General features: G+C 55.1%; 9 protein-coding genes across 9 annotated transcripts; 5 read left to right on the plus strand and 4 right to left on the minus strand.

The window, feature by feature from the left end:
• The first annotated feature begins 1,228 nt into the window (after nt 1-1,228).
• On the plus strand, nt 1,229-3,048 carry P884DRAFT_261604 (NAD-dependent glycerol-3-phosphate dehydrogenase N-terminus-domain-containing protein). The gene has a single exon (XM_069441572.1). The coding sequence runs from the start codon at nt 1,331-1,333 to the stop codon at nt 2,933-2,935; it is 1,605 nt and encodes a 534-aa protein (XP_069296273.1). The 5' UTR covers nt 1,229-1,330; the 3' UTR covers nt 2,936-3,048.
• P884DRAFT_261605 (uncharacterized protein) lies at nt 3,049-4,605 on the minus strand. The gene has a single exon (XM_069441573.1). It carries the CDS (start codon nt 4,532-4,534, stop codon nt 3,182-3,184), a length of 1,353 nt encoding a protein of 450 aa, XP_069296274.1. The 5' UTR covers nt 4,535-4,605; the 3' UTR covers nt 3,049-3,181.
• A 1,937-nt stretch (nt 4,606-6,542) lies between these two features.
• P884DRAFT_204264 (uncharacterized protein) lies at nt 6,543-8,015 on the plus strand (the record flags this gene model as incomplete). The annotated part of the gene is made up of 2 exons (XM_069438563.1): nt 6,543-7,256; nt 7,311-8,015. 2 exons carry the CDS (start codon nt 6,543-6,545, stop codon nt 8,013-8,015), a joined length of 1,419 nt encoding a protein of 472 aa, XP_069296275.1.
• A 665-nt stretch (nt 8,016-8,680) lies between these two features.
• Nucleotides 8,681-9,501, minus strand: P884DRAFT_271058 (uncharacterized protein; the record flags this gene model as incomplete). The annotated part of the gene is made up of 2 exons (XM_069442403.1): nt 8,681-9,296; nt 9,455-9,501. 2 exons carry the CDS (start codon nt 9,499-9,501, stop codon nt 8,681-8,683), a joined length of 663 nt encoding a protein of 220 aa, XP_069296276.1.
• Nucleotides 9,502-12,484: 2,983 nt separating this feature from the next.
• P884DRAFT_227033 (uncharacterized protein) lies at nt 12,485-13,889 on the plus strand. The gene is made up of 5 exons (XM_069439672.1): nt 12,485-12,518; nt 12,576-12,590; nt 12,660-12,709; nt 12,765-12,784; nt 12,846-13,889. The coding sequence occupies exons 1-5, from the start codon at nt 12,491-12,493 to the stop codon at nt 13,444-13,446; spliced, it is 714 nt and encodes a 237-aa protein (XP_069296277.1). The 5' UTR covers nt 12,485-12,490; the 3' UTR covers nt 13,447-13,889.
• A 15-nt stretch (nt 13,890-13,904) lies between these two features.
• On the minus strand, nt 13,905-15,338 carry P884DRAFT_310512 (ribosome biogenesis protein SLX9-domain-containing protein; the record flags this gene model as incomplete). The annotated part of the gene is made up of 2 exons (XM_069445187.1): nt 14,897-15,338; nt 13,905-14,605 (listed from the first exon to the last, which is right to left on the minus strand). The coding sequence occupies exons 1-2, from the start codon at nt 14,928-14,930 to the stop codon at nt 13,905-13,907; spliced, it is 735 nt and encodes a 244-aa protein (XP_069296278.1). The 5' UTR covers nt 14,931-15,338.
• Nucleotides 14,972-16,709, plus strand: P884DRAFT_286178 (uncharacterized protein). Its single transcript, XM_069443813.1, has 2 exons — nt 14,972-15,337; nt 15,397-16,709. The coding sequence occupies exons 1-2, from the start codon at nt 15,190-15,192 to the stop codon at nt 16,647-16,649; spliced, it is 1,401 nt and encodes a 466-aa protein (XP_069296279.1). The 5' UTR covers nt 14,972-15,189; the 3' UTR covers nt 16,650-16,709.
• Nucleotides 16,549-18,030, minus strand: P884DRAFT_310516 (mitochondrial import protein Pam17-domain-containing protein). The gene is made up of 2 exons (XM_069445188.1): nt 17,141-18,030; nt 16,549-17,028 (listed from the first exon to the last, which is right to left on the minus strand). The coding sequence occupies exons 1-2, from the start codon at nt 17,853-17,855 to the stop codon at nt 16,928-16,930; spliced, it is 816 nt and encodes a 271-aa protein (XP_069296280.1). The 5' UTR covers nt 17,856-18,030; the 3' UTR covers nt 16,549-16,927.
• Nucleotides 18,031-19,463: 1,433 nt separating this feature from the next.
• Nucleotides 19,464-20,969, plus strand: P884DRAFT_204581 (uncharacterized protein; the record flags this gene model as incomplete). Its single annotated transcript, XM_069438587.1, has 1 exon — nt 19,464-20,969. The coding sequence occupies one exon, from the start codon at nt 19,464-19,466 to the stop codon at nt 20,967-20,969; it is 1,506 nt and encodes a 501-aa protein (XP_069296281.1).
• Nucleotides 20,970-22,193: the final 1,224 nt, after the last annotated feature.

The raw sequence follows: 22,193 nt of genomic DNA on the forward strand, positions 1-22,193 counted from the left end.
ACGTGAATCAAGGATCCCATTGCCGTTGGAATCTGACCATTCCCTCATGTTTCCTCTTGGTTGCTCCTGGCGGGGGACGATTGCTGCATCTCCTCTCAATATGCAGCTGATCGAACGATTGTCTGATATGCCCCACGTTCAGCCATACTTTGCGCTATGTATCTGCCTAGATAAAATGGTCGGGCCAATGTTTTTTTATTTATGGGCGTAACGTTCTTGGGGCCTACCGTATTTGTACAAGCTCGGTATTCGCATAGGTATGTACAAACATACTAAGCCTTGATGCGAGACATTGCGGCTACAGCAAGGTTCGCGCGGGGCTCTCTTCTCTTCAGTATCGATCGATATTCTTCGATTCGGGCGTGTCCCCGCCCCCACTTGGCAATATGTTCAATGACATCAGTGCACTCGGCGAAATGCTGCGCTCTTGGCAACGCCTGCGCTTTCGGCTGGCCCAGACCGTTGGACCGCAAGTGAAAATGGCAATGCCTATGAAGATCTCTTCCGCTGGGTTCTGCGCTCCCGATTCGGAAAGAAAAAATTGTTTCAAGAGGCAACCGGGTCAACAACACCGCTTTGATCACACAACAATCAAAGCCCACTCAGCTTGCATTTCTCTGGCACCTCAAATATCATCCTCGATAAAATTTTGTGTCTTGTTGCGATGATGTGATAACATGATGGTTGGGAACCCCATCAATCCTATTCCTGGTTACCTAGATGACTGGTCCGCGTGCTCAAGAGGGATTGACATGCTCGACCGCAGATATCCGTACTCCGTACCGAGTATTCCGCACGGATACCAGGAGAGCGAGAATCGGGAAGGTTCCGAACCAAGATGCCGCGGGATGCTACGCTGGGGCATCGACCGCGGCATTCAAGAAGTACACTACGGAGTAGCTGAACTGTTCCCCCTCGGCCAGCCCGCTAATGGAACCGCAAGAGGATGTGTACACTATACTAGAGTATATGGCAAGTCCAAAGTGCGCGGCGCGCAAACGTGATGGTGGCTTATTATCATCTTTGGCTGATCCACGGCCTCGGTGGGACGGCGAGAGCGACGGGTTTTTGGCCGAGGTGGGCGGGTTCGTCAACGGCCTTAGCGCTGAAAGACTGAAGGCGGTCAACGTTTTCTGCCGCACCTTGCGTCATGGCTCGCAGCATGGGCCAACGGAATTTCGTACCAGGAGGAAAATTTCCTTGTTTGGCGGAAAACCGCGGGGGGGTCGTCTGATGAACCACGAGGCGATGCACCCAGAAGGCTGCACAGGTAGAGCGTTTTTGCCTAGCTGTGTTCAGTTTTCGTGAGTTTGCTGTGTAAGGGTCCAGGATGGTACGGGGCGGGCTTCTTTTGCGGCCGCCCCGACTGCCCACATACCAGAGCAGCGGTGCAATTGTATCGGCGTTTTCCTGCGACCCATCGTCCTTCCCCAGCGTTAGACACCGGTCACCGCCTGCCTTTTCTACGCCCAACGTGACCCATTTCCACAGGCCTACCCACTTAAGAGGCTGCACGTTCCGACTGCCCAAGCCCAAACCTTGTCAGCCAAGTCGGTTCCTCACATCCCAAGCGTCTCACCGTCCCAATCTTTCTTCCTGCTCTCGTCCGAGGTCTTTCTCGGCAATCCGTGGCCGCTCTCTCAAACAGACAAACTCGGCTCCCGCTCTCATCCTCCCTCGCAGCATCCGCCTGTTATCGCACACAGCAAAAATGGCACGATCCACAGACTCTGCCCCGCGCAAGCACAAGGTGACGGTTATTGGGTCCGGCAATTGGGGCACGACAGTCGCGAAGCTCGTGGCCGAGAACACTCGGGAGCATCCTGATGTCTTCGAGGAAGACGTCCAGATGTGGGTGTATGAGGAGAATGTCACAATCCCCGCGGATTCGCCCCACCGCGCTGCTGCGGGCGACCAGCCCCTGAAGCTCACCGAGGTGATCAACAAATACCACGAGAACGTCAAGTACCTCCCCAAGGTTCCGCTGCCACCCAACGTCGTCGCCAACCCGTCGCTTCTCGACGCCGTCAGGGACTCTTCCATTCTGATCTTCAACCTCCCGCACGAGTTCATCGGCAACATCTGCAAGCAAATCAAGGGTCATATCCTCCCCTTTGCCCGGGGAATCAGCTGCATCAAGGGGGTAACAGTGACGGAGGACAAGGTCGAGCTGATTTGCGAGTATATTGGCGAGACGCTGGGTATTTACTGCGGCGCCCTGAGCGGGGCCAACATTGCCAATGAGATCGCCAACGAGCTATGGTGCGAGACGACCATCGCATACAACGTACCACCGTGCGACTCGCGGGGCGAGAACGGCGAGAGCGGCGTCAATGGAGAGCACTATCGTGACGCGCGCGGTGCAATCAGCAAAACGCAGCTCGCTCCCGTACCTCAGGAGTACCCGCCAGTGGACCATGACGTGCTCCACAAGCTCTTTAACCGGCCCTATTTTACCGTCTCCATGGTGTCGGACGTGGTTGGTGTCTCGCTCGCTGGTGCGCTCAAGAACATCGTTGCGCTGGCCTGCGGCTTCATCGAAGGTCACGGTTGGAACATGACGGCTAAGACGGCCGTTATGCGCCGTGGCATGCTGGAGACGATTCAGTTCTGCCAAGAATTCTTCCCCGAGACGGTCGACGAGATGACGTTCTGGGAGAGCGCCGGCTGGAGCGACATGATTGTGAGCTGCACCTCGGCACGCAACTGGCGCTACTCCAAGATGGCCGTGGAGCGCGGCGTCTCGCTACAGGAAATCGAGCGGACTGAGCTCAACGGCCAAAAGCTGCAGGGTATCTCGACGACGAAGGAGGTCATGAGCTTCTTGAAGGCTCGTGGCGTACAGGATAAATATCTGCTGTTCAAGGCGGTTGAGGGGATCGTGGATGGGACGTTCGAGGTTAAGGATATTCCCGTACTGTTCAGGCAACAGTAAAAAAAAAAAAAAGGCGACTTTTTGTGGGCAGGAGGCGCATGGTCAAGCGCCACAGACAGCGGATTGCATCCCACAGGGGACCAGCGTTCCATAACTTGATACTCTAATCAGATCTTAAAATGGTGTAGCCCATGGGGAAACTACCCAAGCCGGAAGACCCCTCGGTGAAACAGACTTTTTGGACACCACGTATCACCCTTCCCACTAGCAATGCTCCAGCGTCGGGATTCAGGGGTGCGTTGAGCATCATTGATACCCTTCCAGGAAGGGTGTCTTTTCCTCGTCTGAAACCTCTATCTTCCCCCTCAGCTCGTTTACAAGGCTCTTCCTCCTCCTCCTCCACTTGGTTCCCCGCTCAGCCAGCACCCCGTCCTTGTTTTCTGGCTCCACGGTCCTCTCCCCGTCCCCAAACACACTCTTCCCGACGCAGTCGTAACTCATCCAGACCAGATTCGCCATCACCGTTGTCGCCGCTACCACCCACGCCGGCGACCGCCCGCGCTCGTCAGCGAGCTTCCGCCCCGCGATCATGAGCAGGAGCAGCAAGGGAGCCCAGAAGCCCAGGAAGAGCACATGGCCCCACTGCTGCCAGCGCGTGGTGCGCGTGTAGGGCTGCAGCGCGCCGAGGTACGCCTGGTAGTCGTGCGGGAGGTCGTGCTCGCGCGCCCCGTCGACCAAGAGCTTGAGGTACCGCGCGGACGGCTGCGCGTAGCTGGGGTCCGGCCGCTGGACGGGGGTCAGCAGGCGGGAGAGCCAGGTCGGACGGCGGGGGCTACGCGTGTCAGCTTTGTCGCCGTTGTTGTTAGTTTTGTTGTTCTTTTTATCTTTGCCATTGTCATCGTCGTTGTTGCTGCTGTCGTCGTCGTCGTTGTTGTTGGGAAGACGAGGCGCGTAGAGGGTGTGCGCGAGGAAGGGCTTAGGCGGGTCGGGAATCGCGGGCTTCTCGGGCACACGCACGCTCGGGGGTAGGACGAAGCACGGGACGAGGATGTCGTGGTAGCCGGCGCCGCCGCCCTCGGTAGCGACAATCTTGGCGTAGTCGTCGGTTGTGACTTCGTAGACGACGCCGTACAAGCCTTTGTTCCAGACCGGCTTGTTCCAGACCGGCGAGCGTCGGGCTGACTCGTCAAAGCGATCATTGGCGGCATCGTCGTCATCTCGCGCGCTGGGCGGAAACCCGGGCGTCTTCCCGGGCAGTTTCCGGAGCGCCGTGTTGGCAAAGCACGGCTCGCGGTAGGGCAGGCCCGGGAGGTCAAACACCAGCTCGAGCGACGGCGCTGCGACGTTGACCTGGCTCAAGGGGCGGATGCCGCGCATGCCGAGAAACGTCTCGGCGGACATGTTGGAGCCATAGGCAAGGTAGAGAACCGTCTTGGGCTTGACGGGCGCATTCTGATTGAACGATTCCGCGGGAATCGGATCGCTGGGGAACGGCGTGGGCGCAGCGTCGGGTTCCGAAAGTCGTGCGGCAGGCGTGCGAGGAATCGATGAGATTGGAGGGTATTTTGGGAGCCCTGATTTGGGGCGGGCAGTGTCATCTTGGGAATCGATCCCTGTCTGCTCCAAGGCACGCCGAGGGGATCGATCAATTGAGCCCATGGTGTGACGTCAGATCTGCACAGACAGGCTACTGTCTTACTTCGTTGGTAGCTCTACGGAACAATCCCAGACAAGGTTGATGTCGCAATTTCAAGAGGAAATGGCAACATCTACGGATTACAGATGGGTGTGGCTTTTAATATGTGGTGGCTTGTTGGGGCCACAATCGCTATCCCCGGCATCTCGGATCAGCAAATGCGACCTCGGATCCACGATTCCATAAAAGCCTCCGTTGTTGGGCCGACTCCGAGACGGAGACGGCAGGACGGCTCTGCAAGCAGGAGCTATTTTCCATCGACGACATCAATCTCGTGGGAGCAGAGAGCATTTATTTTTAATTTTAAAAACAGCAATTTGAGAAGCATATTTGGGGTTCACGCCAATAACTATCTGCTCGCACATCGGGTCTTGACGGTAATGGCATAGTTATCCATGACCAGTTGGCCGCCGGAACACGAGCTGTCTCTCACCCTCCGTCCCAGTTCCACCTAAGCCACAGGCGGAGACGCAACAGGAGCCACTAGTAACAATGCAACTATTCTTGCTGATACTTCGGTGTCTCTTTATGTGCCTTCATATATGTCCCATCTGTGGGTCGTAATGAAGTCTTAGCCACGTAAGGTTTCGAGAAGTTAATCATCACGAGATCTCGACTGCCAAGCCCCCTGACTCAATATCCGTTGCCTAAGCCTTGTAATTATACGACTAATGGGCTGCTATTTTCTATTACGAACGCACCTGAAACTGAAGATTCCGTTTCACAGGGAGGGAGTTTTTAAAGGAATCACGCCTTGCCGCTTTGATGTAATTCTATCGGGATCACGCAGGTAGAAGCAGGCACGTGGACACTGGTCCGCCCCTTCCTTTCTGGTTAAAGAGCCCCCTTTTCTGATTACATGCCAGGCAACCGTGTGCCAAGGGGCGGAGAGGTTGTTCTCAGCCCCCTGCTATCCTCTCCTCAACCTCTTCAAGTTCGGACACTCCCATCGTTCAGAGAGCAAATTGCAAATTGAAGTGTTGAGCAGAATCAGCAAACTTTTTCACGTTTTGTCTCTGTCGAATCTCGCTAACACACTGCATTATTATCTGTTCAAATTCACCTGAAACACTTCATATATCCATGATGGACTACGTACGCCATTCATCCCAACCCGCTACCATCGACCTTATCCGTGCCGACTTGGCAGAGATATGGTCCATCGATGGATCTGAATCTGCCAGCCCGGAAAGGACACCGTCGGTGCCTGCGATCAGCGACATGCTTGACCTTGAATACATTCCAACTCCAGGCCCCCGTCCTTCGAAAAGGAGGAAGAAAGACCCTCTTCCTGATCTTCTCGCTGACGTTTTGAACCTCTCGCCCTGTCAGAACGGGGAAGAACAAGCCACCAACAAGTCACTAGAACAACCACAAGACAAAAAAAGCTCGATCCATTATGAATCTCCCACTCAGTGTGGCCGAGTTGCAGCTCCCGCGAACATACCGTCTGATTCCATCAGCGGTCCAGAAAGTCCAGCGAATTCGAGTGAGTGTTGTTTAAATACCCGGCTTGAACCTGATTCTCCCATTCCGCAGCCAGCAACCAAGAGAAGCAAGCATAAGCGCTCAGTACCATCAACTACAGTTGAGGAACTTCCATCAAACCACCCAGTTTCAAAACCGAACCGGCGACGTCAGCGAGATGACAAATCAGCACCAGCCCCAACCGCCCGAAAGGGAGCAGAAGAGGCATCCAAGGAAGTTCAGTCATACCAAGCATCCACCAATCTCATTCAGACCCAGACAATCCGCAAGGAAGAACGAGATCGAAACGATCTCTTTGATTTGAGCGACGCCACAGACACGGACTCGGAGTTGAGACCGAAGAAGCGACAAGCTAAACCTCGCGCGCCTGCCCGGAACAGATCCCGCCGTGCTGCCAAATCAGAGGGCTCACCAACCCTGCCTAGAAGAAAACTTGTTCATGTCCCAAAAAAGCCGGCCCGCGACACCTCTGAAGAACAGAAGATGGATCACAAGCCAACACATGTTGACGGCGTAGGGCTTGCAGGTCACGATGCTTCGGAAGTAAATGAGGTCAGCCGCCAGAACGCCAAAGACGGTCCTTTGGGCACACCCATGGTCGATTCCACATCAATGTTTGACAAGCACGTTGCTTCAAACAATTACATTTTTGCGAAGCCCGCGAAGCAACCGACCACCTCACCGCACAGAAGTGATCCACTGAGCGAGGATCTTAGGGGCCGAGTTCCCCGAACTTCAGAACCTTTTAATGTCATAGTTTTATCCAGCCAAAGCCCAACCACGGAATATGTGGTCGCGGCTCCGACGTCGCCGATGTTCGTGGAGCGAAGCCACGAGCATGTGGCTGCTGAAGGAGTCGCAGGTGTTTCTCTTTCTGACAAGCGGTCGGGTCCAAACCAGGAAACGCCAGCGCTGAGTGCGATAGAACGCAGCCGTCCCAACAGCATAACTCCGCCTCCGACTCAACCGCGTGCGCAAGGACATGACGGTGAGATCAAGCGAAGGCACACAGAGCATCACTTGCCTTCCAGAATCATAGATGCATTTCTCTCGGATGACCAGCAACAGGCGGAATCATCGCCATCGACCGTGCTAAAACCAGAGTTCTGTTCTAAACAATCTCTGAATCCAGAGGAGGCTTGGAAACAAGCGGTGGAAGATGGATCCCCGCCTGCAATTCTGCATCGAATCATAACTGTAAGCGCAATCTTTTCTGCTATTCCACGACAGACATTGACAGTAATTATTCAGTTGCTACATCGTTCCTTGAAGCCTAGGGAAGAAGTCGTTCGCGACATTGCTACCGATTATCAGAAGAATGCCATAAGCTTGCTCGAAACGTTGAGCGCACGCCATGAGGAAGAGAAAGCGAAGGCTGCGGCTGCCCTGCGGAAGGCATCTCGCTCAGCTTTCTCAATCTACTCGAGTGCAAAACAGGATATCGTGGTTCTTGTCAATACGCTTCGAGAGATGAACGTTACTCAAACAGCGGAAGCAATCCGACGGCCGGGACTCGCACAGAAACTAGATTCCCTTTCTCAGTTGTGTCAGGCTGAATTGAGCAATTCCACCAAAGACGCGCCGACGGAAATCGACGTCTCAGGCGCGTCGGAAAACAACCTCAATGGTCTTACGGAGACCTATCGACGCAGACTTGTGGAAGCAGTTCTACGGCCAGATGAGCTGGCTTCTCGAGCCTCAGGCGTTGTCCGTTCGCAAGTCGATGATTTTATAAAAAGGTGCCTTCTCGCCAACGAGGTCAAGGAGGTTCATTGTACGAAAGGAAAACAAGCGGGCACCTCTGTTAAGAATGCTGATGACGCTCTAGAGGCATTCTTGGAGGGCATCATTGGCACGTTGCAGGAGAGTAAGGGCCGAACTGTCTGCAACCAGCCAGCTACTAAGGACCTTGTTGCCATCGACTCTGATACTTCGGACTTGAATGTTCTAGGGTAATGGGGACAAGTTGCTAGCCATCCGCAAAGGAGGAAGGGTGGAATTGGGGTTGGACAGAAGACTGATGTCAGTCGTCTTTCAACACAGCGCGGCGAATATTTGCACGGCGGAGGAGGTAGCACAGTTTGCTAAGGACAGACATCCGGTATCATATGTGGTAACAGGAGGTAATTAATCAGCTTCTATCAAAGGAATGCCCCACTCAATGTATCAGGTATGTTGGTTCGATAGAGAACCAAGCATACCACCCCCGAGGGGTTTGATTCGACTTTCATGACACACCTAAGTTCTGTGCGACTACGAAGTACAATAATTATTCCTATGCCATTGACTAGCAAGATAGAAAAGCAACGAATATCGACTCTTAGGAGTGGGATGGCGTTTCATGTTGCCATGAGATCAGTTCACAACCTTCTGCCCCAGATTGCCTCCTAGAACAGATGCAGAAGGGGTCAAGCATCAAACCACATCCGCCCACACCCTCATTACTTCGGCAAGCTCCGTTGGGCGAGGACCATCCTTAACTCCAAGCAAAGTCCATGCAGGTTCCATTCAATCTTCCAGGCAAAAAAAAAAGCCCTGCAGAGAAAAGTTTCAGAGCAATAATGAAATTTCCAGATTACATTTATCATTACCACCTGCTTACCGGGACTAGACAGCCCGAATCAAAAGAAAGGCCCACCGAGCCACCAGAACAGCTGTCGAAAGTAGAAAGTTTGGTTGCCCGGGTCACAGGGGTCACAGATGATAGGCGACGGGCTCAGACGAAGCGTAGAGGCTCTGATCACGGCGCTATCGTTGGAGATCCGCTTCTTGTTCGTGGGTCTGTCTGCGGCGTTGGCCGATTCGGCCGCCTTGCCAGTTGGTGCCGCCACTCTTTCCTCTGCCGTGCGTCCCCTAGCAGTGTCTTTCTTTAACCGGGTTTCTCTGGGGATCTCTGAACAGAGAGCGTTATCCGGTGTCCGTGTGCCAATGCCGGCTGCGGGCGGAGTGGCAGCGGCGGAGGCGGTCACCACTCCATCAGACTTGGCTCGCATCCGAATCTTCCGCGCCTCGGTCCTGTTGCTCTCGTTATTGAGCGGTAAGATGGCCTTGTCGTATCGGGCGGCAGCGGCGAGTCCGACGCGGGAGGCGATGTAGAGCGACGCGGACGTGGAAAGGGGAGGTCGCGGGAGGGTGCTGTCGAGGTTGAGATAAGGCAAGAGGGCGCGATGATATGCGGGATCACGCGTTGTAGAGGTGAGCCTGGTGCCAGTTTTGCGTAAAACGTCCGAGGCGTTCCTGGCAAGATGTCAGTCCCGCGCTGCTCCTCTCCGGAATGATTTTAAGCTTGCTCAGGTTAGATGCTTGATGTGGGGGGGTGGGAGGAGGGGAAGAAAGGTTGGAAGTTGGGGCAATTCACAAGAGGATCCCAATTTCTCCGGTTCGTGTTCACTTACTGAGCGCTGCCCTTGCTGCCATCCATGCATATGCCCATGTCAGACATTGTTGAACTCGGGGTCCTAGACGCTTGGAAGAGGACATGTCTGGTATTTGGTTGCTTGCTAACACCGCGAGTTAGCCTTGTACACATAGATCTTGTCCTTTGCGAATTATCTTTGGGAGTAAGAATTCATGGTGCTCGTAACCGAAGCACCATATGGGGGTTTCAGTGCCCTAAAGCATCAGAAACAACTCGCAAGGTTGTCCAGCTGTATCAGTAGGCAGAGAGGACTGGGGGAAAGGTCGATCCTGGAAAGTCAGGATCAATGGAACAGGATGTGAAGCGCAAATAATTAAACAGTACAATGTCGGTACGAAAAAAAGAGTTGCAAAGAGCCAAGTACCTACCATTTCTCCATCATCTCAACATACCGTGTCGCGGGCCGACGAAATTGAGGCGACAGCGCCTCTGAGATTGACCTGAATAAACGCAGCGAGTGAGAGCGGTTGCCGCCTGTGCACATATTGCGATTTGTTGCCGAGATGGTGCGAGTGACTAGCATTACCACCGTATTTAGACGACCTCTTATGTTGGCTTGTCGAAGTTTTCTCGTGCTGTGGAATGGCTTTGCGGTCTTCGCTCTGGCAAGAAGACTCAACACCAGGAATTGAACTACGTACGGAGAGAAGGTAAGGGTAGCGACAGAACACCTGCATAGGGTTATGCATTATATATGTGGTCATAGTGACTCTTTGATGTGGGTTTGCCCTGCTTCTCTCATGCGTGTTGAGACGAAATTGATAGGTAGTAAGTCTCCGGCAGCTGGCGGCCTATATCAAGTACTCAGCAGTATCCCGATTCATAGTCGGACCATTCGTGCACAGCTGAGAGAAAGTCGCCTTGGGCACGCAGACATTTGAAGTGAGATGGGTTATAGGGATTGAACTGCTGTTCATTGAGACCGAAACTGACGATGTGAACACGCCTCGCTGTTTTAACAACATAAGCCAGCCGATGGGTAAAGTTGTCTTAACTGCTGGAAGTTCTGCAATCTTTGAAGCAATGCCGAGTGCTCTCTTGACATGGTATACTAGAGGTTCTGAGTCCAGATCAAGGAGCAAGCTGGGCAAAGTAATATCTAGAGACTAAAACTTCGGAAGCGTTAATTCGTGCCTTGATTCTTTCACATCGACGGCCAAGCTATGTTAAAATACCAATGAATCTATATTTCCGTGCCCCGAACTCCTGGAGAACAGACAGTGATAATTAGGGTTTATATAGCTAAGCTAACTTAGTTGGCCAACTGGTTAGGCTAGGTAATATGTATCAGCATCCGCAAGATGCAACCGTTTATTTATCCTTGGCCATCTGCTATGGCCGTAGCCAACAGGATGACGAGCAGATGCATGTAAATAGTTTTTTTTCTCACTCTCGCGTGGAGGCCAATCTGGAGCGAAATCGTGTGCTGCATCTTCCAGCAAGCCAACAAGGAAATTAATTACGCAGAGAGCAGAATGCTCCAAAGACCAGGAATAACACCTCAGCGTTACTACAATTCTCTGCAGAGTTATAGTCGATCATTCGTGGCGCGCTCTATGTTGCTCTTTTATCAGCCGATACCCTGGCCGGCTCCGGAGCCCCCAAAGCGTGCGTTGTTGTCCGTCGTGCAGCACTCCATAGTTCAGTTCGGCGCCTGCAGGTGCAAGCTGCAGCTCCCATTCCCGCAGCAGGAGAACCGTCGATGTCGCATCACGCCAACGTAGCAGGCCTTGAGCGCATTTCCACTTGCCACGCAATCGCCGAATCCCATGTTGTCCAGGAACAAGAACCACTCGAGGGGCTGGAACCTTCCATTTCCGTGCTTGCATTGGGTCTTGGGGTGATGTCTCACTGCCGGGGCGGCCAGCACACCACTCCCCCGGCGCGAAACGTCTTGGCGCAACGCTAGTGCTTTGCCAGCACGCCCGGGTGTGAAGAGCCTTGTGGTGACGTCTGTCTGGGGTCCCACGACTGCCGGCCTGGGGGCATTCGAGCATCTTTTATTGTGGGCTCGATGGATTCGAGTTTTGAACTCGGACAAACAGAAAAACTTCGTCCCATTGTTGCCTATTTTAGCCTCACATTAACACTTTACTACAATCTTTAAGTCTCGTACAGAGATTTCTGTTCGAGATTTCGGAGTGCAGAACCAAGCCACAATGCGAGGGGGGTGCTTGACTGGGCACTGGCATTGCGGGGACGCTAACGTTAAATTCCGCTCGATTTCCCTCCGTTCGGCCTCGCCTTGTTGCGTCTTAGGTCTTCTCCCCGCGAGTCATCCCAATTGACTGGCGACGATATAGCATCGCAGACATTCCGGTTCTCTTAGGCTCCTTGAATTCCAGTCCTCAATGAACCCCGCCGAGACGATCTAGGTTGTGTTGCATCCCCGATATTTACCTTGCCGTCCCTTTTCCATCCAGGGGCCTTCAACCCGCGAGCCTTGCCAAAAGGGTCCCCCGGACGAATCCTCAGTCGCCTTCCAGCTCCTCCGCGTCTTCCGGGCCTGCTTGGTAATTGCCGCCCTCCACAGCGCCCTGACCGATCATCTACGTGCCGACGTGTCGATTGCGCCCTCTTTAAACCTTTCTTCCCGACTCGTGTTTGCGCAGTTCAGCCTCCGATCCTTCCGGCGAAAGGATGCGTTTTCGGCAGAGCATGGCGAGGCACTTTGGTGATAGTGTAAGAACATATACTTCCTCTGCTATGCTAGGGGCGACCTTCCTTTGGCTCGGAGAGTTTTGAAAAGTGCGGACACGAAAGCTGTTGCTTCAGCGCGAGCTGTTGCTCCCGCGCGAGCGATTCTTTCAATACGAGACTGTGGGGGACACGGGTGTGGCGCAACAAGAGAGAGTTCGGGGAGCAGTTGAGCAAAACGAAACAACGGTCTAGCCGTTTGCACTAGCACAGTTTCCAATGCTCCTGGAACGTCGCGAAACCCGCCTGGTGAAGGACGATTGCTTTGGTGGCAATTTTGCATGGGACTGACGTCTGATTTTCCGGACAGCTCGGAATGTCTTCTCCAAAGCCGTACCTCTCTTGTGAGTCTTCTACTTCCACTCCTCATTGTTATAGGGACTAACCCTTTCTCTGATCAGACCACGATATCCGCCGTACGTGAAAATATCTCTTTTTCTCATTCGGCCGTTCCTGACCGCTGTCGCTGACCCTCCCCGCTTCAGTTGATACCGAAGATATCAAAGCCTTGAAACATGACTGGCTTACGGATAGTGTATGCTTCCACCGTCTCGGCCGCTCTGCTCTCCAGCTAACCAATACAACGGCAGGCCATCGCGTTTTGGGAAGAGTACGATATAGATAGCCTCGAGCTCCAGGGTTCGCGTCTCTCAAGACTAATGCACGCGCAGATGGCTCGAGCGAGAGGTTCTGCCCAAGTACCCGCAAGCCCGGATCGTCCTCCTCCGGCCCGTCGTCTCGCATCTCTTGATGCAGACCACCGACCTGAAAGGTGACGCCTCCGCCCTGCCCGACTTCCGGAAGGTCACACACATCTTCCTCCCGATCAGCGACAGTCGGGACCGCTGGAACGCTGACAGCGGGAGTCACTGGTCCCTCCTGCTCGTCTCGGTAATCGACCGGGTGGCGTTCCACTATGACTCGCTAGGCGGGTCCAACTTCTCGGCCGCTAGGAGAGGGGCCGAGCGGTTGGGCATGGTGCTCGGCATTCCCCTGCGGTTTCACCAGCTGGAAGACACCCCGCAACAAGAAAACAGCAAGGACTGCGGCGTCTTTGTGTGCATCCTGATGAGGCACCTGCTCATCAAGCGACTGCTGAACGCAAACTCCAACGAGAAAGTGTCCATGTCGATGGCGGGGAAGATGATCGACAGCCGCGGGGGGAGGAAAGAGATGCTCCGGATTGTCGAGTCACTACGGAAGGAGGGCGAGAGGCGGCGGAGCGCGAGCCCGTTTGCCGGCTCATCGAATGACCCACCGCGCGTCGACTAGTGCGTTCGAATACGGGGTGGTGGTCATGCGACAGGTTTCCTATTATCGGGAAGGCTCGGCTCCTTTGTTGGTTAAACTTGATAATCCGGTTGGCAAGAGACGGAAGGATATAAAGAACTGGACGGTTGCCAGGGATAATGGGGTTGTCAAAGGCTATCAGCATGGCGTTTGTGTTGCAGGAGTTGGGGCGTTACCAGGATATGAGCAACACCCCGGGATTGGCGGGCGTTCGTTCAAAACAAACAAACAATATGGGGTCATGGCCATGAGGTGTGGCTGTTCGGGTTGGCATCATTTCGTTATTCTTGGATATGAGAGGCAGGGAGGCACGGATTTACAGTTTGTTGCAAGATTGACGTCCTTCGCGAGCAGCGCAATGGTTCGAATTGATACCCCCGAGAAGGATGACAGCATTTTTGCTCCCTTGGCAGTTCGGTGACGGGGGAAATCTCGTGTATTCAGGTCTTGTTCAAGAAGGCGGGGTTCTGCTCCATTGTCGCCGAAATGAACCCCCGCAATGCCGCCCACCGGCTGGACGTGGACGTAGGCTGTGCCATTGTCTCTGCCCCCTGCTCCTTTACTTGCTCCGTGTCCATTTTCTCCTGTCCCGCATCCGCCTCGGATGCTGCTGCTGGTGCTCGTGCTGCTGCTGGTGCCGACGTTGACGGGGTGGCAGCTGAGATGTTCGCCAGCTGGGCCAGGTTCTTCCTAAACCGTTCTATCTCTCCCTTGACCAGCTTCTCCTTCCTCTTCAGCGCCCCAGGCCTGGTCTTCAGACTCTTGTGCCGCACCTTCCCCTGCCTAGCCTGCTCGGCGTCCATCGTGGACCCGTCCGCCTCCTTCTCGTCGATCTCGGCCTGGATGTCATCGAGCGCGTCCCCCAGCGACTCGAGGGTGGTGACGAGTTTCTTGCTGGGGCGGCGCCGCTTCTTCTTGGTCCCCGTGGACTTCTCGGACGACTTGGCGACGCGCGCGAGGAAAGCCGAGCGCTTGATCAGGAGCTTGTCTTGCTTCGAGTTGATGAAGCTGTCGGACACGACGTTGTTCTCGCGGTGCAGCTTGCGCGGCAGGAGGGGATCGTCCAGCCGGGCCCGGGCTTTTTGCCGTGCCGTTGGGCGTTTGGACGGGCGGGGGGCTGTCGGGGCCTGCCATGTTTGGTCTGTGTTGAGTCTGGGAATGGAAAAAAATCACGAGTTAACGGGAAAGTAAAAATGACCTGCTTACCATTTTGTACCGTATGTCCGTTCCACAGCACCCGAGCACAAATGGTGAGAGGGTACGGCTTTACTCCGTAGGAGGAAATGGGTTAGTAGTAGGTGGTCGGGGTGCTTCGTACGGAGCATTATCCAAAGCCCCCCAGGCAAGCAGCCAAGAACAGGGGCGTTTGAACTTTTTAGCGGGGCTTTCCCTCACCGCCCTCTGGCCAGACCCACAAGGTGGGAATTTCCACGCCCCGCCAAGAGAAAAGCTAGGATCTGGATCATGGCGGGGGAGGGGCATGTCGTCTCAGCCCTACGCAAGACGGCGGCACGCCAAATCTCCCGGAGCCAGCGGTGCAACGAACGAAAGAGACCGAATGGCCAAGCGCTCTCCACATTTCCGGCTCGGGTTCTGCAGCGTCCAACAGCAGTGCACCATAGGGAGGTGACGGGTTGTGGCTAGCGTTCAAAGGCGCCACAGTCCACAGAGCACAAGTCGGCTTCCTGACTTCCTTGGCTCCCGTGTGCGAAATCCATCGAGGCCATGGAAGAAAACGCCGGGATTAGGAAGTCAATCAACGGCGCAGCCGGTGCGTCAAACTCGGTGGCCAACGGATCCGGCCGCAGGCTCACAGATGATGAGTTCGAAAGGTACTCTCGCCAGATGATCGTTCCCGGCATGGGGAAGGAGGGTGAGCTTCTTACCAGTAGCTGAAAGTAAAGAACAAGACTCTGACCGTTTACCTCTTAGGGCAACTCCGATTAATTAATTCCCGAGTACTGATCATCGGAGCCGGCGGCCTGGGCTGCCCCGCCGCTCAGTATATTGCCGGCGCGGGGGTCGGGACCATTGGCATCATAGACGGCGATGTCGTCGAGGCTTCCAATCTCCACCGTCAGGTCGGCCATTCGACCTCTAGGATCGGCATGAAGAAGGTTGACAGCTTGATCGCGCACCTCAAAGCGCTCAACCCCTTGCCTACTTATGTCCCCTACCCCTTTCAACTCACCCCCCAAAATGCCGCAGACATTATATCGAAGTACGACCTCATCTTGGACTGTACCGACAACCCGGTAACCAGGTACCTGATCTCAGACGTCTGCGTCCTCGTCTGCAAGCCCCTCGTCACGGCCGCAGCAATCCAAAAGTCGGGCCAGCTCACCGTGCTAAACTGTCCGCCAACACCCCAAGGCTTGGTCGACGGCAAGTATGCTCCTTGTTACCGATGCTGCTTTCGAAAACCGCCACCACCGAGCTCCATGGTATCATGCGGCGAGGCGGGAATCATGGGCCCAGTGGTTGGCATGATGGGGGTGGCACAGGCCGGCGAAGCCATCAAGATCCTCGCGTCCGCGCTGCACATTCCGGCCGAGGCCGCGGGAGGAGACAGCAATACTGCGAGGAACCTCCAACAGCCGACGCTCCTCATCTACACCTACGACCTCGAGAGCGCAGTGGGCCCGTACACCTTCCGCGCCCTCAAGATGGGCGGCCGCAAGAGGAACTGCTTCGCCTGCGGCGAGAACTCGACCCTGACGCTGGAGGGCATCAAGGCCGGGACGCCGGACTACGTACAGTTCTGCAGCGCTCCCACGCCGGCCGTGAGCCTCCCGCCGGAAGAACGCATCACGGCCGCGGCGTACCATGCCGCAAGGGAGAAGGGCGAACTGCCCGAGCACATACTCATCGACACGCGCGAGAAGGAACACTTTTCATTTGGCAGCATCGAAGGCGCAATCAACGTGCCGTTCGGGAAATTCCTCATGAAGGCGGCGGCGATCAAGCGAGACGGCGGGCCGGCTAGTGAGATTCTGCCTGCGGACGCAGCAACCAGTGACAAGCCCATCTTCGTGGTGTGTCGGACGGGGGCGGATTCACAGGAGACGGTAGAGAAGCTCAAGGAGCTTGGGCTGGATCAAGGGGGTAAGAGGAGGATCGTTGACATTGTTGGGGGTATGAAGGCTTGGAAGCAGGAGGTCGATCCTACATTTCCGTATATATGACGGGGGTGTTGTTAGACAGAGCATGCCTACCAAGAGGTCATATCAGTGCAGTGTTGTATCAAGGGGAGACTTTTTTTTTCTCGCTACCTGTTGGAGATGTCCTGCTGATTATGTTACAACCGCGAACCCCTAAACTCCGGGCAACCAATAACACAGGTTTGGTAAACTGGGGAGAACACCAATGCCAGCATCCCACGCGCGGTTGCCCATGGGTGATCTCATAGCATGATTCCCCATCATCAACGACAATCCCCGGCTTAACTATTTAAACAAGCCTCTTATATCGCGCCCGTCTTCTTCCGATTGAACGCCCTCTGGTCCCTCAGCCATTGCCGGTAGCCAGCCACACTCGAGATCTTTTCACCGTAGAAGTCAGGCACTACAAACAGTTAGTCGCAACCTCCTGCTGAAAATGGGAAAGAGAAAAAAACCCGGGGAGATAGAAAAGGAACATTGAGGGAAAGAAGATGGAAAGGGTCACAACAACCCACCTGGATTCCGCACCGAACTCGCGCTCGGATCCACCCGGTGCTTCTTGATCCTGGCAAAGAACTCGCTCTCCTTGACGGCCATGGGGCCCTTGTACTTGCTCTTGAGCGCGTTGAACACGGTCGTGCCCAGGATGGGGCCGACCAGCCAGCCGAGCGCGGCGCAGCCCATGGTCATGAGGCCGAGCGTGATGAGCGGGTCGAGCGGGATCTGGCCGACCACGCCGTCGGCCGCGCCCGAGCTGAGCGCCACCGCGCCGCCCGACCCGGCGGCCAGCGACCCGAGCACGCTGAACGCCGACTGCCACCGCCGCCGCGCCTTGCGCAGCTGGAAGAAGGTGTTCCAGTCGAGCACGACCTGCTCCGGGTGCGCCGCCGCCGCCGCCTTGGCCGCCGCGTCGGCGGCGCGGGCGTCGGCCTCGGCGTCCGGGGTAGGCGCGGGCTGCTGGTGGTGGTGGGCGGAGGCGGCGCGGCGCGGCGGTTGCTGGGCGACGCCGCGCTTGATGAGGAGGGACGAGGCGGTCGGCCTCGTCGTCGTCGTCGTCGACACGCGGCGGTTCTGGGTCTGTTTCGTGGGGCTCGCGACCATCGGGATCGGGGAGACGGAGAGGCCCGCGGAGTACGGGCAGGCGGCGGTGCGAAGGAGTGTTGGCTGGAGGGCACCGGCGGAGCGGCCGGCGCCGGCGCGGAGCATGGTCGTCGCTGTCGACGCGAGCATCTTGCAGCGGTGCCGCAGTCTTAGTTCCGATGTTTGGGGTTCAAGCCGAAAAAAAAAAAGCGGAGCTGGGTGGGAGTAGAGGTTAGGACTGAGTGGGGATGTTTGGATTCGTTTGTTCGAAACCCCGGGCTGGCAAGGTCAATGGCTCCTGTGCAGCAAGGTTGCCGTTGCGGATGGAGATGGAATGCGACGAGCTTTGTGGTGGATAACTACGGACCACTCGCTGGGATTTTCCAAGCCTCGGGCGCCAAGATCTTCCTTCAAGCTAGTTACAAGCGATGAGCGATAAGCGATAAGAGCTACCTGAATTGGAAAGTTACTACTCCGTAATTTATACACTGCACTGCATCTACGAACATTTCAGGATTGAATACAGAGAAGCCTCCTCACATCTAAGATCTGCTACAGAGGTAGCTGTCACGGGAACGGCCAGGCCCCTCCTGCCAATGCTACCTATTTTCAACTGAAGTGCAACAAATATCGGGCCCGAGCGTAGTACGGCTGCCACGCAAAATCTCGGAGTCGCGGCTCCTCTCTTCGAGAAGTATGGCTGATCAAGGACATGTTCGTAGAGAACTCCATGTTCGATATCAGTACTTCACACATAATTTGTACGGTTAGAGTTTGTCTCAGACTCTGCAGTTCATTAGCGTACGGAAACTCAACACCATGGACCAAGACGGATATCGAGATTCTATATCGAGAAAAACAACTATTAGACGAGATACCGTGTGCCTTTTCCAAGGAGTAGGGTTGCGCATGGTGATATCAGGATTCAGAATTTGGTACATGTTTACCTTGAAGGTGAAGTTCTGGAGAATCGGGTAGTACACGATTGTTAAGCTGTTGTTTGGCTCATAAGGGTAAAAAAAATAGCAGGAAATTGCTGCCCTCAAGATTACTACCATGATTTTACCGAGGTGCTGATGCAGATATACTTGTGCGCAACGCGGAGGATGGAAAAAAAGGTCCAATAATCTAAGCCATATTAGATGCATCCTTAGAGGGCAAGATCTGGTGGCAGGAAATCCCCATATAAACAAGTTGATAGTCGGGTGGGCTACAGACTGCTAGTTATTTCCTGCTTAGTTGGCATGGATCATTGTTATTGTTTAGTGCAACGATCTGGAGCTTTATAGCCATGGAGGGTGATGGACCTTTGCTATGTATGGAGGTAGTTCATTCAGGAAGGCAACCGGAGATGAATTGCGAATTATATTCTTTTTTTCTACTGCCGTGACAAATTGAAACTCCTCTTCATTCGATGTTCAAATTGCTTTGTTTATTCGTCGCTTCGGTCTTTGACTGGAATGATAGTTACCCTCCAGGGGCTGGTGTGGCTAAGGCTGCTCGGCCCATGCATTCACCTGCTGATGGGCCCCACTTCCAACCACAACCCATCTCTCAACAAACTGGCGCCACCGTTTTCATTGCGGCGGTCGGGGCGTGCTGTGATGCCAGCTGTGGCATGGCCCAAATACTGAATACACGGCCCATCTCCTTTCCCACCCAGTTTCTATTCTTCCCTTGGTTGGCGGGCGCTGAGCCGCGCCGCGCATGTCGAGGCGCGCCCGCACTCGGATCAACGCGCGAACCCCCAGGGCAGCCATGGCCGACGACCGCCTCCCGTCACGCCCGAAAACGACGATTGAGATTCCCCTCCACTCGATCCGGAAATATGTGCCCGGCTCCGGGCCACCACCACCTCGGATATCGCTGGCTCCGCCTAGGGACTCGACCGCCTACATCATCGACCAGTTCATCCTTCCTTCCGGCAAAGACATGACCGCGACTTCTCGGCGCCTGATTCACTACCATATCGGCTTTACCGATCTCCCGACCGTGAAACTCCTGATACCATGCAACAAGGTGCTGGATTACGTCTCGCCGCGCGAGCTCGAGGATTGGGAGTACCGAAACCTCGAGAAGAAGGAGGAAGAGCGGGCACGCCTGTTAGCCGAGAGGCAGGGGGCTGGTCCCAAGGAGAAGAAGAAGAAGCCCGGCCGGCCGGCCAAGATCCCTAGGAAGGACACTGGTGGTTCGGTGCTGAACGCGGCAGACGAAGCCCTACTGCTGGCTCAGGAGTTCGGGGGCCCGTCCTTGTCTACGCCGCAAAAGAGAAATCCAGAGCGGGCGCTGGCCGATGGTGAGATCGGTGAGAGTACCAGTGCGGAGTCGGACGATGCTGCAATTTTACGCCAACTGGAAGGAAGAGAGAGGTCTGCGGACATGGAATCCGACGACAACATGGAGGTCGGCTCGGAATCGGTGAATCAGCGCGCTCTTCATCATGTTGGCAAATCTGTATCTGCCCTCGAGACCCCTTCTCTGGTTGGTAGGAGCATTTCCCGACCTTCCCAAGACACTCTTCCTCAAAGACCAGCTATCCCCCAAGGGAGCAGCGTCACAAGTTCTGGCCCCGCAGCTTCCAATTCACTCAGCAATGCTCCCAATACCGAAAGGATACACCCGGCTTGGGCGCAAGCATTTGGTCGGCAAATGGACCCCGAGAAACATCCCGAAGAACCTGGCGCCGCAGAAACTGCCAGCCACTCTTCAGGGTCGTTAGCGAGAAAGCGCAAAGAGCGAGCGCCCAACGGGGGGAGCTCGGCGCAAAAGCAACAACAGGCAAAGAAACAGAAGATCAGGCAGGAGGATGGGCCTCCTGCTGACGAATGGGAGGTCAAGGAGCTTCTAGATGACCAATGGTTCGTAGAGGAGGGTACCAGGGTGCACAAGTATCTCGTTCTCTGGGAAGGAGACTGGCCCGAAGACCAGAACCCGACCTGGGAGCCGGCAGAGAACGTGCAAGACCAGAGGCTGATCAATCGGTACCAGCAAAAGAAGAAAACGGGCCTACTCAAGCCCCAAAAGAACAGTCAAAAGACACTACACCAGTACTGGGCAGGTGCTAGGTACTCCAGCGTCGCCGAAGCGTTTGAAGCCGGTATTGACGAGCGGGCGGGCGTAATCGCTTCTGGCGCCGAGAGGGAAGCGGATCAGCCCGACGAGATGCTCCTCGTGACGGAAAACGTGAAGGACATCGCACCGTCACCGGGCTTTGTCTTCGACAGCTTGCTCGCGCGGCACAATCAGGCCTTCCAGCGAGGCTAACAAGGTCGGGGTGTCAAGAGATCAGCTGCACGCGGACCCAGATGCACCCGCTCATGCAACCAACCCTCCGGCCCGGCCTCCGAACGGAGGCCGTGAGCGCGTCAAGGAAGGGTATGTACATGTACATGTATGGCTCAAAAAGGGCGGCGCAAAGTCGTGGGTGGGGTGGGCGCAACACCAACGACGAGACGAGCCGGCATGAGGATGAAAGGCAGCAAAACTATCGTCACCCGCTCTCGTCTCCTCAGGGCGCCCCACGACCCCTGCCCGTGAACCGTGGGTTTACAAGCCCCCGTGTTCGGCAGGGCGGGAGCAAGATCATCATCCTCTTAACACGTACCATGCTTCCCTTAGATGCCAGGGTGAGACTGGTTCTCGGTCTTAGGACACCATGAAGAAGCCTACCAGGGTCGATGGCAAGTGCTGAAAGAAACAGGAGGAAAGGAACGCCATCGGGAGAGTAGATGGCCGCTTTCAGAGGGGCAGGAATATTATTTTATCCATGGTTTGCCCGTTCGAGATAGCGGAATGATATGCCGGGGGTGATGGGGGTTGCGATACCATAGACACCGCATACGCGTTACGGGCGACAAGAAGCCGTCCCACAAATGATAGAATACTCAAGAGTCAGCTGCTTCACAACGAACATAGCTTGCTCCCAATCGGATTAAGCAAATGTAAATCCTGTGGGAGCCCATATCCGCTCCTTCTCAGCAGCAGAGACCACATGATGAAGCAAGCAGCGAGTCAGCCCATGAAGCATGCGCCATTTCCATAGTGCATGTCAGCATACACTCAAAAGGCTCCTAATACAATATGAACTTGCGCATTATGTATGTATGTACATACATATACACTCAGGTTGCCTCGATTCCGCTACGGCGGTCCACTTGGCACGACGAAGAAGACTAGCCTACTCGTCTTTGCTCCGAGCCTCGACCAGCCTAGGAGGACCACTTAAACAAAGGGCACACCACACCTCCCGCCCTCCTTCTGCCTGCCTGCCTGCCTGCCTGCAGGACGAGTCGGTTGCTTCCCGGCAATAAAAACTACCGTCTTTTTTCTGTTTCGGTATTAAATAAGGGGGAGATGGATGATGCATGGCGCTATCTCTGTGTGACGCGCCACACCGCGCTAACTGTTGCCCTGACCGGCTGGCGGATCCTTGAGATCTTCCCAAGCTGCAGAAGAGGCTGCGCGGGATGGGGTGTCGGCTGGTGTTTT

The sequence above is a fragment of the Thermothelomyces heterothallicus genome (genome assembly GCF_042370625.1).
Source record: "Thermothelomyces heterothallicus CBS 202.75 unplaced genomic scaffold P884_scaffold_17, whole genome shotgun sequence".
Classification (NCBI taxonomy): Eukaryota; Fungi; Ascomycota; class Sordariomycetes; order Sordariales; family Chaetomiaceae; genus Thermothelomyces; species Thermothelomyces heterothallicus.

Excerpts from the sequence above, each read along its gene's own strand:
- P884DRAFT_261604 (XM_069441572.1), top strand. The coding sequence starts at position 1,331 with ATGGTACGGGGCGGGCTTCTTTTGCGGCCGCCCCGACTGCCCACATAC.
- P884DRAFT_261605 (XM_069441573.1), bottom strand. The coding sequence starts at position 4,534 with ATGGGCTCAATTGATCGATCCCCTCGGCGTGCCTTGGAGCAGACAGGG.
- P884DRAFT_227033 (XM_069439672.1), top strand. The coding sequence starts at position 12,491 with ATGTCTTCTCCAAAGCCGTACCTCTCTT. Across the intron at positions 12,710-12,764 it reads ATGACTGGCTTACGGATAGT|GCCATCGCGTTTTGGGAAGA; the intron begins GTATGCTTCCAC and ends ATACAACGGCAG. Across the intron at positions 12,785-12,845 it reads GCCATCGCGTTTTGGGAAGA|ATGGCTCGAGCGAGAGGTTC; the intron begins GTACGATATAGA and ends ATGCACGCGCAG.
- P884DRAFT_286178 (XM_069443813.1), top strand. The coding sequence starts at position 15,190 with ATGGAAGAAAACGCCGGGATTAGGAAGTCAATCAACGGCGCAGCCGGT. Across the intron at positions 15,338-15,396 it reads TCCCGGCATGGGGAAGGAGG|GGCAACTCCGATTAATTAAT; the intron begins GTGAGCTTCTTA and ends TTTACCTCTTAG.
- P884DRAFT_310516 (XM_069445188.1), bottom strand. The coding sequence starts at position 17,855 with ATGCTCGCGTCGACAGCGACGACCATGCTCCGCGCCGGCGCCGGCCGC. Across the intron at positions 17,029-17,140 it reads GAGTTCGGTGCGGAATCCAG|TGCCTGACTTCTACGGTGAA; the intron begins GTGGGTTGTTGT and ends AACTGTTTGTAG.